Source organism: Hypoxylon fragiforme (genome assembly GCF_022984875.1).
Source record: "Hypoxylon fragiforme strain CBS 206.31 chromosome Unknown GGS25scaffold_7, whole genome shotgun sequence".
NCBI classification, from domain to species: Eukaryota; Fungi; Ascomycota; class Sordariomycetes; order Xylariales; family Hypoxylaceae; genus Hypoxylon; species Hypoxylon fragiforme.
In genome coordinates this window covers 2,175,451-2,188,396 of record NW_026054762.1, presented here as the reverse complement: position 1 = coordinate 2,188,396, position 12,946 = coordinate 2,175,451, and the positions used below count along the sequence as shown (strand labels likewise).

The following is a 12,946-nucleotide window of genomic DNA, read 5'->3' as shown; positions in this document are numbered from 1 at the left end:
ATATTGATACCCGTGGACCTCTAGCTACCATAGGTAGATACATACATATGTAGGTGCTGTAGGGAGATATGAAAGATGGGTGGCCTCCACCGTGGGTCGGAGAATTAGTCGACGATGTCTCGTACGAAACAAGCTGGAAACCGGCAACTGAAACATTCTAGAATCAGTTGTCATACGCTTCAACCCTGATGCCGCAAGCCCCTAAATCTAGGAAGCTACTATCTATTATCACATTGTAGATTTGATCGAATAGGGTGCATGTGATTGCTAACTACCCTACAATGTATGGCGTTTGCATCCTTCAATGTTCACCTAATAAGAGCATTAACATTGAATTAAACTGCAAGCAGATAACTAGATGCAGCCTCGCAGCCGTGCAGCTATCATTGATGCGGCCATGCAATCCATGTCACCAATGTAGGTACTCTGTCATGCATTGAAGGCTAAATAAATAAATAAAATCAACTACATTTACACTAAACCACCGGCGAGAACTTTATTTATTTTATTCCTCTTCCCTCTTCCCTCTTCTTTCACTTCACAATTGACTTTCATTACATTGATGTAAATCAATAACTTCAAGTTCTCGTCATGTATTGACGGTTAATCCTCAAAACATTGAAATCCCTCAATGTTCCAGAGTCCTATCTCATTTAATAGTACATACAATCTACATCTCCACCACTGGCAAACCCCCACAACACACATCCTTTACCTACTTTTCGCTTTTTCGCTTTTTCGCTTTTTCGCTTGTTCCCCTTCGATTTTGTTCCCTCGATCTCACACTAAACTACTAAAGCCGTGTTTAGCATCTTTTCCTACTACAGTCTACTACTAGTAGCATCCAAATAATCTCTTTTTCTCATATTTCCATATTACCAGTAAAACTAATGTACATCATGTTGAATCCATAGTCACGGTCTAATTGGTACTAGGTAACTAACTCCATTTTATTCATCTTTCTCATTCGTTACAATTTGCCGTATTTGTCTTTCCTCCCCCCACATCCAATTAAAGCAAACCAACTTTCCTTAATAGACTTTCCAGATAGGGGAACCAGTTTGCACGAATCGAGGTATTCCGTCACTTTCCGTCAAGGCCTTTGCGCTTTTTGCCTTGTTAGAACGATGCGCTAACACATATTGGATTTACCAAGGCCAAACTCTCAAAGGATCGAAAGGGTCGGTGCTACGCGCCCGGCCACCCGCCAGCCATGCAGAGATCCGCTGGCAACACGCCGACGCAACATGCGACTCCTTTCTTTTCCACCAATATTTGGGGGGGTAATAGTAAAGATACTAGTAAAGATACTAGCAAAGAATCCAAAGACAGTAAAGACAGTAACAACTTGCTACCCCGACCCCAGACTTCTAGCAGATCGCGGCCGGGCACTAGTTCAGGGGATAAGGATAGGGATTTTAACGTCTTGACTAAGGATCGTGATCGCAAACCTTCTTTCGGGCGTAGACCATCCTTCTCTTCCCCTTCTAAGGGAAAACGCCGTCCCAGTTCGTCTCATGCTGGGTCATCCTTCAGCAACGAAATCAAGACTGACGCGGCTACGCCTCCCGCCATACCTGCTGACTTTGCACTTGCTGCTGCTGCTAAGTTATCGAGAGAAGCAGAGGTAGTACCTTCGCCCGCATCTACCGATTCCTTTTCCAAGATGATGAGCCGAGGCGCACCGACACCTACTCCGGGCTTCCATACTATTCCCGCGACATCACCTCCCATACCTCAGACTCAAAATGAGATTCCATCTCTTCACCAGCATATACATGAGGTCGCCAACAAAAGGATATCAACCTTAGATTATCTGCGCAAAGCGTATGCTGAATTCTCACCTCTTCCTCCCCTCCCCTCTTTTTACCAGTCTAAACATTGAAGTGCATCTACTGACGATCGGCATAGACATGAGGGTCGAATTTACTGGTTTAACACGCTGCTCTTTGACAAACCTGACTTGGCACGAATGCCCTACTTCGATAGTCGCAAACTTTCTTATCGCGCCACTAACTACCTCTTGCTGGGGTTGTCACTGCCTGCCGTTATCGACTTAAACTCCTCTACGCCACTTGAATTCCTCCGCTCTCTCAACACCCTCATTGCTGAATTCGAGTCCTACCAGCAGATACACACCGAAAATGGCCTTAACACGAGCTCTTTGTCGCGTGCGCGCTTACCGAATATGTTCCGTCGGGGGGCTGGTGGGAGAGGAAGGAGACAGTCGGGCGCAGACCCTTCTGGAGATGCTGGCGGAACCACTAGCGGCTCGGCAGTAAATTCTATGCCTACGAGTGTCATCAACTTTGGCCTTGGAGGTGAAGGCAACGATTTAATTCCTGGAGAAGAGTATACGCATCTTCTCACGCCCAACCTTCCGTTCGACCCAGACTTTTTTGAGACATTTGCCACATTATGCGACGTGTTGATTGATTGCTATTCGAGGCTCATGACTCTTTTACCTACGCCTAAAGACTGTACGCCCATTATCGCAGAATTGTTTACGAAGGCCGACGTTAAAATACGCAGAATGATTATCCAGGCGGTGGTGAAGGAGTTTGAGGAGTCAAGCCGGACTGGCTTAAGACAAGAAATGACCAACGTGGGCAAGATAGCCCTAGGAGGGCTGGTATGAGGATGTACATATACGTGCATAATAGCGACCTTGCGTTTACTGGTTTGATTATTGATGTTGGTGTTTTGGGAACACTTTGGATTGATACCAGGGTCGCATAGGTATTGCAGGTACCAACGGCGTTGATTTTCATAGCAGGAGCATTGATTGCATATAGTATGCCCAAAGGTGTATTGCGAGGCATGACAGATAAAGTATATTTAGTTACGTATAATATATTTGGACACGATTGTCTAATCATAAGACGACATGAGAACCATATGCTTGGTGACATACATATATATAAAATTGAGGAAACGGGGCAACATGACTAAGAATAGCAAGGGGAATGTTCATCAGATACCATAACGCATTTAGCAGTCGTCAACGGGCTATACCACAAAGTGGCAGTCCTCAGTGCTTGACTCTATTATTGGTTGTCATCAGCTGAACGTGAAAAAGTCGCCATCAATGAGAGTTGGATCCCCCGAGATATCCACGAAACCTCCAATCAAGGGTAGCGCAGACGGAAAAAGAGACTTCCCACGAAGTCCAGAGTGTAAAAAAAGGTCATCTGGCTTCCCTATCATGGAGGGAAACCCCCCTCGCACCAAGAATAAGCCCCATCGAGTAACTAAGCTTTACTCTCCTCGAAAGGAAAGATCCGCGAAGCAATCGCATAACTTTCGATCTCGACAACAGGGAGCCTAACCCATCCTTAATGTCTCCTGCCCACTTGATCCACGGCCACACTGCCATCGACTCGTTCTCTGGTGCTGCATAGACTACCGAATCCCCAACCAAGAGCGCGGACTCGTATCTTTGTCCATAAGGTCTCGAGGCAGGAAAAACGGCAGCTCATGCAGACCAGGGAAACAAACGACTATAGCGACAGGCGGGGCGGTTCAAGATAAGGCAAGAGACAGACAGGAAGGCATGAGCCGCTGTGCTTCTATGGCGGCGCGTTTCCGCAATTCTTCTACCACTCGCAAGCGAGCAGCGAAGCCGTCCGGGGACTTTCTCCCAAAGCTTGGTAGAAGAGGGGAGATGATCAATCTGGGATTGAATCGTCTCTGTGTGTAGCTTCGATAGCGATTTGTTGGGCGAGGGGGGTTTGTTGTGGAAAAGAAGAGAAAGAAGGAAGAAATTTTCTCGGGTCGAAGTTTTTTGTAGTAGAAAGTTATTATGGGTCCAAGACTCCAAGGTACGACTTATGTCACTGGTCCAAGCTCTGGTATGTACCCACAAATGTTTTGATCCAATCAAATTCCGGATTCCGACACTATCTAACCGTTAGGATCGTTGGATTGTTAAGCTCCTACCACTAAGCGACTTTGAGAAGTATTTAAGTCTTGGCACCTTTTTCATACTTCAACCGCAAACGCGTTGGTCTTTTTTGACATCAAAAATTACAATACTATTTATTTCATTACCGCAGATTCGCCAGCCACACCCACGACACGACCACTCACGCTAGCTGTTATTTCTTACAGCATTCCTTTACTTCCATTGTATACCCTCGAGATACCCCACGAAAATAATATTTAGTATAAAGGCTTAAGAGATAGGTGGAGGTAAACTCTGTTACAGCTTCAAAACGTCGGAAATACCATATCTCAATTCTCAGAGCAAAGTGGCGCGGCCTCGGCTGTATCTGTTAATCCCACAGCAGCTGCCATATCCGAGCCGAGTACTATCACGTCTTTTCCACTCATTTCCATCAGCCATACCTATACCTCTTCGATATAGCCATTCATCAGACTCCGATACCAGCTGTTGAAGACAGCCAATCTCTCAGAAGATGTCGGGTCTCTTTGGAAGCTCCGCTGCCGCTGCTGCCGCCTCTAGTAGTAACACGATTGGAGACCTGAAGAATGACGTAGCGCTTTCGAACCCTCCGGAGGATACCATCACCGATCTCGCTTTCTCTCCTACATCAGACATTCTCGCTGTCTCCAGCTGGGACAAGAAGGTCCGCATATACCAGATTGCTTCTAATGGCTCTAGTGAAGGGAAGCATATGTATGAGCATGACGCACCTGTCCTCAGCGTGGATTTCTCCAAGGTACGCAACATCTTCGTTGCCCAATACCGTATACTTACAAAAGGATTTCTAGGATGGCCAGAAGCTCGCGTCCGCCGGCGCCGACAAGCAGGCGAAGGTCTGTGATCTACAAACCCTACAGACAGTACAAGTAGCCGCACACGAACAGACCGTCCGAACAGCTCGCTTCTTCGAGCTACCAAACTCCAGCGGCCCCATGCTAGTCACAGGCTCGTGGGACAAGACTGTCAAGTACTGGGACCTACGTCAGAGCAGCCCAGTCGGCACTGTAAATTGCCAAGAGCGCGTCTACTCTATGGATGTGCGCAACTCGTTGCTAGTTATCGGTACAGCCGATCGTTACATCAATGTTATCAACCTTCAAGACCCGCTCAAGTTCTACAAAACCCTTCAGAGTCCGCTAAAGTGGCAGACAAGAGTTGTTAGCTGTTTTACAGACGCCACCGGTTTTGCTATTGGCAGCATTGAGGGTCGCTGTGCTATTCAATACGTCGAGGATAAAGACTCCAGGTAAGCTTCATATTCCCCTTTCTTTTTCGTATTTTGTGAGACAAGTCACTAAAAAATGAAACAGCTCAAACTTTTCGTTCAAATGCCATCGCGATCCGCCTCAAGGCAGCGTCACGCAGGTGTACTCGGTCAATGATATTTCGTTCCACCCACAGCATGGGACGTTCAGCACTGCTGGTAGTGACGGGACTTTCCACTTCTGGGACAAAGATGCTAAGCATAGATTGAAGGGGTACCCAACTGTTGGTGGTAGTATCACCGCTACTACTTTCAACTCTGGAGGTACCATCTTCGCGTACGCCGTCGGCTACGACTGGAGCAAGGGTTACAATGGCAACAGCCAGAACTACCCCACCAAAGTCATGCTCCACCCCGTCCAGGGAGATGAGTGTAAGCCCCGCCCCTCTGTTAAGAAGCGGTAGAATCGTGCACAAAAGAAAAATTCAGATGAGGCGGGCAGGGAGATGTCGATATCACCAGCCGAGGCGTCACCAAACGAACGTTTGAGGGTTGCTCTGGAGACTATGCCGAGGCAGAAAGTAGACTTTTCGCACATGGAGGTGTGCAAAGATAGGCAACAACGTCGGGAAGCACTAAATAAATAGGGGCTGAGAGAATTGGGGTGGGATAAATGATTTCTATCAATCCATGCTACGCTACGACAAGAGTAGGCTTGAGGCTCATAAGGCGAGCGAGTACTTCACATTACGAGAAAAACAAAACACGAGACGAGTTGCTGAGTGGAAGGATGCGGTAATATTAGGCCGTGGAATACTTTTGCCTTACTGCTACCTGTATCCATACGAGTATCAGAGGGGGATGAAGGTCGGGCGAATAAAGGAAAGATACCATGCAAGCAAGAAGTATTATCACTAGTTGTTAGTATAGCACGAGGTGATACCTACTTGGTAGATAGGTTAGGAGGTGGATAGGCTACCTACCTAGGTACCAGGAGTAATGAAACCCCAAATAAGAATATTCTATAGGTAGTCGATGTTGGTGTGAGGTTTTTAAATCGTGATTAGCTGATCTATGGATGCACTAATACCCTAGGTTATTTGAGCCGCATCCGTAGGCCTGGAGTTGGCATGACTCCTAAGAGATCGAGTATCGCACGGATCCTCAACATCAATGCTCTGTTTGCTCCTCCTTGTCCTAAGCAGTCGTAGACTGGAGATGCTGGAGTTGGCAAGGTTTCTTGCCACTCTGATCAACGGTACCCATGATGATCCTTTGCTGAAGATCCAGAGAGTTGGCAGACAGGCCACGAATACCGCAATGCCGCTTTCGACCATTCCCCAGTAGATAAAAGATGTGACTAGGACTACAAAGGCGTTAGATGTAGTTCAATGGTGTGACTATGGCAAACTACTCACGAATAGGATCATCATCTGGGTCATACCCAACTGCTAGAATCCTTGTTGTTAGGGCAAGCCGAGTCACGGACGCCGCTACGGTTCTGGCTCTCGTCAGCGGGCAGGTGATAGTCATGTGGTTTTCAAACTCACATTGCCCCAAAGAGGAACACGGAAGTAATAGCAATCTTTTTGGCGGTAGTCAGATTCAATCGCCAAACCTAGAAACTTGTTAGAGAGTGCCAGACATTTTATCTGGTCGCCATTACCTAGGTACTTACCAATGGAATGGGTATAACGAGAATCACTACGTCGGCTGCAACATCTGTAACGGCAAGCGTGAAATTTGGGTATGTGTCTGCGATGCAATGGTCCAGAATTGCCCTAGCTGTTGTCCAAAGCGCCCAGAAGTCCAGCCGGCACATGAACAGGAACGTGAAGAAGTAGGCTGCCATCCAGACAAAGACAAACACACACATTCCTACCAGAAGCATGTTGGTCTTGCTCCATGTGCTGACGGCGAAAATGCGTCTGTAAAATAGCAGGAAGCTGGCCTTTGTGCAGCCCAACGCTAACGGGAGTAGCAGGGTGTAGGCCCATTGTATCTGTCGTGGTCGGTCTGGTTAGCAAAAAATGAACACACATCACGCTATATCTGAATCTACATACTGCTCCTTCGGTACCGATCTGTTCGGTTACAATAGACAGACTGTCTTCTGGTGGGTCTGGAGGGACCTCAAAGGGATAGGCGAGGGCTTTTTTCGACACGCCGTATACCATGGAGACACCAATCCCTATAGTTAGGAGCTAATACATTTAAGTCAATCAACCTTTTTCTGTTTTGCAGAGCGTGGAGGGCTGTCACGATATGCACATACTGTTGCAGGAACCAAGAACCAGTCATCCGCTTTCAGGGGCTGCCGCTGCTTCTTCCTTGCCGCAAACCTCAACAGCACAGCAAAAATATCTAATATAGATAAACCTATTCCAGCGGCAATTACATGGCCAGGTGTTTGCCAGTAGCCGTGATCGTATCCGTCTACGGACATTCTTTCAAGTACTTGACAGGCGTGGTGGAAAGTTTAGGGGGGAGAAGTAACGGCTCAATATTAACAATTGCCAAGGTTGTAGTTTTAGATAATGGAAGTTGGAGAGAGAAGCAAATGAATTTTGAAATTCTCTAGTTGATATTTAGCAAATTACAGAGAAAAGGGGAGAGGCTTGCTGTGATTCTAGTGCGACAAAGCGATGGTAGTCTAAGGCAGCCTACTAGCTAGGACCTTGTGAAAACTTCGCTATAAACAATTATGTTGCAATTTGGCTTTGGGAAATACTCAGGTGAACGATCATAGAGAGTGTTGGTGTGGGTACGGAGTAGCCAAGCATGTTGGTTGGTATGCTTATGAGTTATAGTCGTGCTACGTAGTTATTAGCGGCCCAGACCTGTCCGTGTATTGGAAGAGCCTGCAGTATGTAATAGGACAACGGCGTAGGGAATGGTATTTTCAACCAACCGCATATTTCAGGCATGGGAATGAGACATGTTGGTACGGATATTACCATATCAGCGCGCCTAGAGAGCGCGCCTAACACTGATTAAAACGTTGCATTTTACCACCAACAGTCGTACCGTAGAAAATTGAGTTGCAGTGAAGGACGCCCAACAAGCTCTCTTACAGAGGAGTTTACTCAGAAAAGTACGCATGCAAGTACTACACATTAAATACTACCTAATGAGATAGCATCTATAGAACACGTGAGCTTCCGACTTCAAATCTATGAGAGCCATACTCAATCTTGCTAGCTGTTAATAGGCCTAAGGAGTCATCTTGTAAACTCTTTGCAAATATGGACACTAAGGTTAGGTATTACTATAAAGGCTCGCAACTACCTAGATACCTAATAGACACAATATTTTCTATGGCAGTATTCAACATTGGGGTGATAGTTGTCATTCAATACTTGTGAGATCTACCACTGCCATGTCCTGTGTCGCGTAACTATCTGGGACTGCTGTATGATAATCAAAGGAAATAATAAGAGATCTGTGACTGGTAGAACTCTTGCTCTGTATGTGTTGAACCTTGTGTGCATCTCTCAAGATCCTTCGTCCAAGTCTTCATCCTCGACTACTAGGTGTTAGATTAGTGCAGGAGGTATGAGTTCTAGGGGGCTCACCATCTAAAGTCGACGTGAAGGGCCGTGCTACTATTTTCACAAATTCCGGCGTAGGCATGCTATCCAAGGGGGCTTTCTCTCTAACAATCAATTCTGCTAGGTGTCAGCTCTAAATTAAGCATCTAGTGGGTATCTTCAGCAGATAGCTTACTTGTGGGAAAGGGGCTGGCAACCGGGAAGCCCACGAGCAATGCGGACAGGGCCATATAAATCTTGATAGAAACCATTTTGTAATTTCTTGGGAGTTTTGATGTTTAAGACTTCCTTGCGTAAAGGGATTTGATAGCTTTGTAACAAGAAGTGAAGAAGGCGAAGACACTACCTACACAAAGCAGGTAGGAAGGGTATGTGGGCGGAAGGTGAATTTATGATCACTTGTTAGTCCTCGTCAACAGCCAAGCCTCATCTAGAGCCTAGCCATTAAGTGGTTATGATAAGGCCGAATTCAAAGGTTGCCATGTAAGCTGTCGTGATACACATACAGCCGCAACCTTGTGTTGGTTTGATGATATTGTACCCATGTTGATTACAGGCATCAAAGTATAATCCATTCCCTACCTAACACAATATCTCGGCAACTTAGTAGATTAAAGGTCATGAAGCAGGTAGACCCTTGGCAGTAGGTAGGTAAGCATCCAGGACTATTTTCTATGTTTAAAGAGTAAAGCATACCTATCTAACACCATTTAGGAGACCAGCGCCCAACCTGTCGAATTCAATCACACAATAGCCCAACGTATCTTCACTGCTCTTATTTTCACGTCAATTCTGCGAAGCTAATCTAGAATATAAACGAGACGATGACTATATACTCTTTACTTCCTAGGCAAACTAGCCTAGATGAACAGTACGACGACACAGTATCTACACAACACCTTGATTATGACCTTACGGGATCGAAATCAAGGAAAAGTGTGTCAGGAGCACTCGTACTGTTCCGAGCTTACTACTGGATACTCCATATTCTCGTACTTGTCTTGGTAGGTACACAGTGGAGCAATATGTACCAGGAGACCGGTTCAGTTCTACCTCAGGGAACTACATGGTGTAAGTTTACATATATCTGGGTGTTCTGGGATGGTTCTAACGCATAATTGAACGTCTTACAGCACCTATACAAGGTTCTATACGATATGAACTCAGAAATATAAATGATGAAGGTAGTGAGATAGAAGGAAGGTTTGGAGGACATCCAACTGAGGAGCAAAACATCGCGTGGGACCATCTCATAGATGGTATGTACCTAGCCCACTTAGTGTTGGCATAGATCCTTAGATAGATGCTAATAATTTAGGGTCATTTTTCAACGCAACTATTCAAGAGCTCGAGAGAGCGGGAGAGAATCTCCAGAACTTAGCTGAGTTGACGGATGGCGGATTTCTAGCTACCATTGGCGTATACCATGAACTTCATTGCATTGTAGGTGATCGTGAGCATAATCTGATATTGAACAGGCAACTAACAACCTTCAGCGACAACTTCGACTCTATGTATACAGGGACATATACTATCCGAACCTCACACATACAGGAGAAGGCCATCTACAAGAGCATCTCGGTATATACCCATGCATTCTTCCGTGTGTTAAAGTGCTCAAGACTAACAATATTTCTCTAAGACCATTGCCTCGAGGCTCTACGTCAGACGATCATGTGCTATGGGAACACCGCACTTACAACCTTTTACTGGGAAGCCCCTATCTCTCGGCAGCCGTCAGTGAGGTCGAATTCAAAGTCTTTATGTGCTAATTGGGATTCCATTGAGAATTGGACCTATTCTAGGAAGGTTTCGGTTGACCCAGATTATAAGCGATCATCTGGGAAATAAAAAAGTGGTGTGGAGTGATGTTGTCGTGAGTGTAGAGACCAGAAGGATGTTCCTAAGGGACCAGATACGTAGCAAATACTACATACCTACCTAGTACAGACTGCCTACATACTACTTAGCTGCGTACCTAGGTGAGCAAGTACTAAAATTATTCTCCTCCCAGGTCTCTTCCATCTACAGTACTGCTCGACAAAGATAAGGCATGAAAGACCCTTTGGGTTACTACGATTCCTAAAATACAGGGGTAGACAAGTACCGAAGCGACAGTGACATCGGGCGGCTATTATTAGGCAGAGTATATTGCGACCTCATTCTTTCGAATTCAATCCTTCCCATGCTATTGGTGTCCCTGACGCGTTGGTGCAAAAGACAGGCGAATTTCATGGTGATATGCAGTTGGTTGAACCTCGATCTTGCTCTCCTACGTGTACATCATAAATTCTCTCCGAACCTACTAGGCGCCTAGGTACCTAGATAGGTAAGTACCTACCTAAATAGGTGTGTTGTTGGCTGAGGATTTCCAACCCCAACATCCTTCTTATTTAGGGTTATGCATGCAAAGGGGAACTGGCCCAGGAAGATTTCCCGCTCTATTGGCTCTTCCAAATTTTCCATTCGCAGTAGCGGATGACATATTGGCCTTCAAGGTTTGGCTTGTGTCTAGGTCGTGTGATTCTGTTCACTATACTCAAGTTCTGTTCCCTTGCCTGCAAAAATATACTCACCACTAACACCCTCATGCTTTCGTCATCTTGCCCAGAATTTCCGGACTCCGTTATATTGTCAGGATGTCTAGTCGCATACGCATAGCCATAATTGGCGGGGGCCTTGCTGGCGCTTTCATGGCAAACGCATTGAAAAAGATATCGCATCTCGATGTGCAGGTCTACGAATCTGCCCCTGAGTTTTCTGAGCGCGGCCTCGGCATTGGACTATCTCGACTCGCTCTACAGGCTCTGGAAGAAATCGTTCCTAATGCGACCGACTTCTTGAAAAAGGAGGCAAAAGCAGTTGCCATAGGCGCATCTCGGATTGTGATGGTCTGTAAAGCCCTCACCATATTTCTGCGCGTAGCAAACTAACGCCCATTAGGGCTCTGGACCTGAAGCGGGCACTGTCGTCTGTGACATCGAAGGGGATACCGGGCTGGCGACAACCCGCGGCCCTCTGCTCAAGGCGCTCCTATCCCTTCTACCAAAGGATATTCTCCACGCTGGTAAGAAGCTTACATCACTAAAACAGACGGCCTCCGGCGTAGACCTCACATTCGGTGATTGTACCACCGCTCATTTCGATGCTGTCATTGGTGCGGATGGGATGCATAGTACCGTTCGGAAGTACATCCTACAAGGTGAAGCCGAAGAGCATTTGGCATCGCCAACAGGGCTCTGGGAATGTAGAAATTTGGTGCCTGTCGAGAAGGCGAAAGCTGCTCTAGGCGAGGAGTCCTTTGAGGTCGATCGCGAGTATTGCTGGACTGGAGATGGGGGCTTTATGATGCACGCGCTCGTGGAAAACGGCACGATGGTTCAGTGCATCGTATCAGCTACCGAGGAGGACTCCCCTCCAGATAGGAGGCGGAAAGTCACAAGAGAAATGCTAGAAAATGCATTTGCAAGAGGTTGGCTTGACGGTCCTGTCGCAAGGGGGATGATTGAGGTATGATGTTCCCTACCTGGTTACGCTCTCCTAACACTGCAACTGAACTGACGAGGCTATAGCTCATGTTGGATCAAGAAGAATTGATAGGGTACTCCATCTGGGACCATAAACGCACACCGACTTACTCAAAAGGCCGGGTATGCATTGTTGGAGATGCCGCACATACAGTAAGTCCATATCAAGGCGCTGGTGGTGGCCTAGCTATCGAGGACGCTTTGGTTCTTGGACATTTGCTCGGCGCTATTTCATCAATTAAAGTTATCGACGCTGCATTCAAAGCTTTCGACGTAGTTAGGAGACCTAGATGTCAAGCGGTTGTCGATAGTAGCAGGGCGACAGGCCAGTTGCTCACCGGCCAGGACTCACAGATAGGGATAGGCGCGGTAGATATGGGAAAAGCATTGGGCCCCCTTTTCGAACACATAGATGCTCTGGATCTAGCATCACATAAGCAAATGGCGTTGGATGAGTTCGGAAAGCAGGTCGATCTAGCTGTGTCGATCATTATTTGCACCGTAAATAGAACATCCACCATGATAGCCTCATAAATAAATACCTTCTTGCCTGAATAGGCAGCCAGGGACCACCGTATATACCCCCATAGCCCCTCTTTTTAAGCCCCGCGATCCCAGCGTTCATCAACTTTATAATTGCGCTGCGGCGCGGTATGGACGACATACTGGGTTAGGTAGGTCTAGAGCCCTATGCATATCTTGTCATTCAGGGGTAGGT

At 46.5% G+C, this 12,946-nt stretch overlaps 5 protein-coding genes across 5 annotated transcripts; 4 read left to right on the top strand and 1 right to left on the bottom strand.

Annotated features, from left to right (window-relative positions):
- The first annotated feature begins 985 nt into the window (after positions 1–985).
- Positions 986–2,863, top strand: GGS25DRAFT_378575 (uncharacterized protein). The gene is made up of 3 exons (XM_049258249.1): positions 986–1,075; positions 1,157–1,827; positions 1,912–2,863. The coding sequence occupies exons 2-3, from the start codon at positions 1,214–1,216 to the stop codon at positions 2,636–2,638; spliced, it is 1,341 nt and encodes a 446-aa protein (XP_049114883.1). The 5' UTR covers positions 986–1,075; positions 1,157–1,213; the 3' UTR covers positions 2,639–2,863.
- Positions 2,864–4,256: 1,393 nt separating this feature from the next.
- On the top strand, positions 4,257–5,783 carry GGS25DRAFT_378586 (WD40 repeat-like protein). The gene is made up of 3 exons (XM_049258250.1): positions 4,257–4,682; positions 4,735–5,192; positions 5,257–5,783. The coding sequence occupies exons 1-3, from the start codon at positions 4,419–4,421 to the stop codon at positions 5,612–5,614; spliced, it is 1,080 nt and encodes a 359-aa protein (XP_049114882.1). The 5' UTR covers positions 4,257–4,418; the 3' UTR covers positions 5,615–5,783.
- Positions 5,784–6,154: 371 nt separating this feature from the next.
- Positions 6,155–8,196, bottom strand: GGS25DRAFT_378535 (uncharacterized protein). Its single transcript, XM_049258248.1, has 6 exons — positions 7,426–8,196; positions 7,217–7,354; positions 6,829–7,152; positions 6,701–6,768; positions 6,569–6,651; positions 6,155–6,516 (listed from the first exon to the last, which is right to left on the bottom strand). Exons 1-6 carry the CDS (start codon positions 7,594–7,596, stop codon positions 6,242–6,244), a joined length of 1,059 nt encoding a protein of 352 aa, XP_049114881.1. The 5' UTR covers positions 7,597–8,196; the 3' UTR covers positions 6,155–6,241.
- Positions 8,197–9,930: 1,734 nt separating this feature from the next.
- On the top strand, positions 9,931–10,570 carry GGS25DRAFT_500157 (uncharacterized protein). The gene is made up of 3 exons (XM_049261837.1): positions 9,931–9,960; positions 10,020–10,144; positions 10,198–10,570. The coding sequence occupies exon 3, from the start codon at positions 10,376–10,378 to the stop codon at positions 10,550–10,552; it is 177 nt and encodes a 58-aa protein (XP_049114880.1). The 5' UTR covers positions 9,931–9,960; positions 10,020–10,144; positions 10,198–10,375; the 3' UTR covers positions 10,553–10,570.
- A 331-nt stretch (positions 10,571–10,901) lies between these two features.
- On the top strand, positions 10,902–12,813 carry GGS25DRAFT_500155 (FAD/NAD(P)-binding domain-containing protein). The gene is made up of 3 exons (XM_049261836.1): positions 10,902–11,592; positions 11,645–12,211; positions 12,274–12,813. Exons 1-3 carry the CDS (start codon positions 11,341–11,343, stop codon positions 12,760–12,762), a joined length of 1,308 nt encoding a protein of 435 aa, XP_049114879.1. The 5' UTR covers positions 10,902–11,340; the 3' UTR covers positions 12,763–12,813.
- The last annotated feature ends 133 nt before the right edge of the window (positions 12,814–12,946 follow it).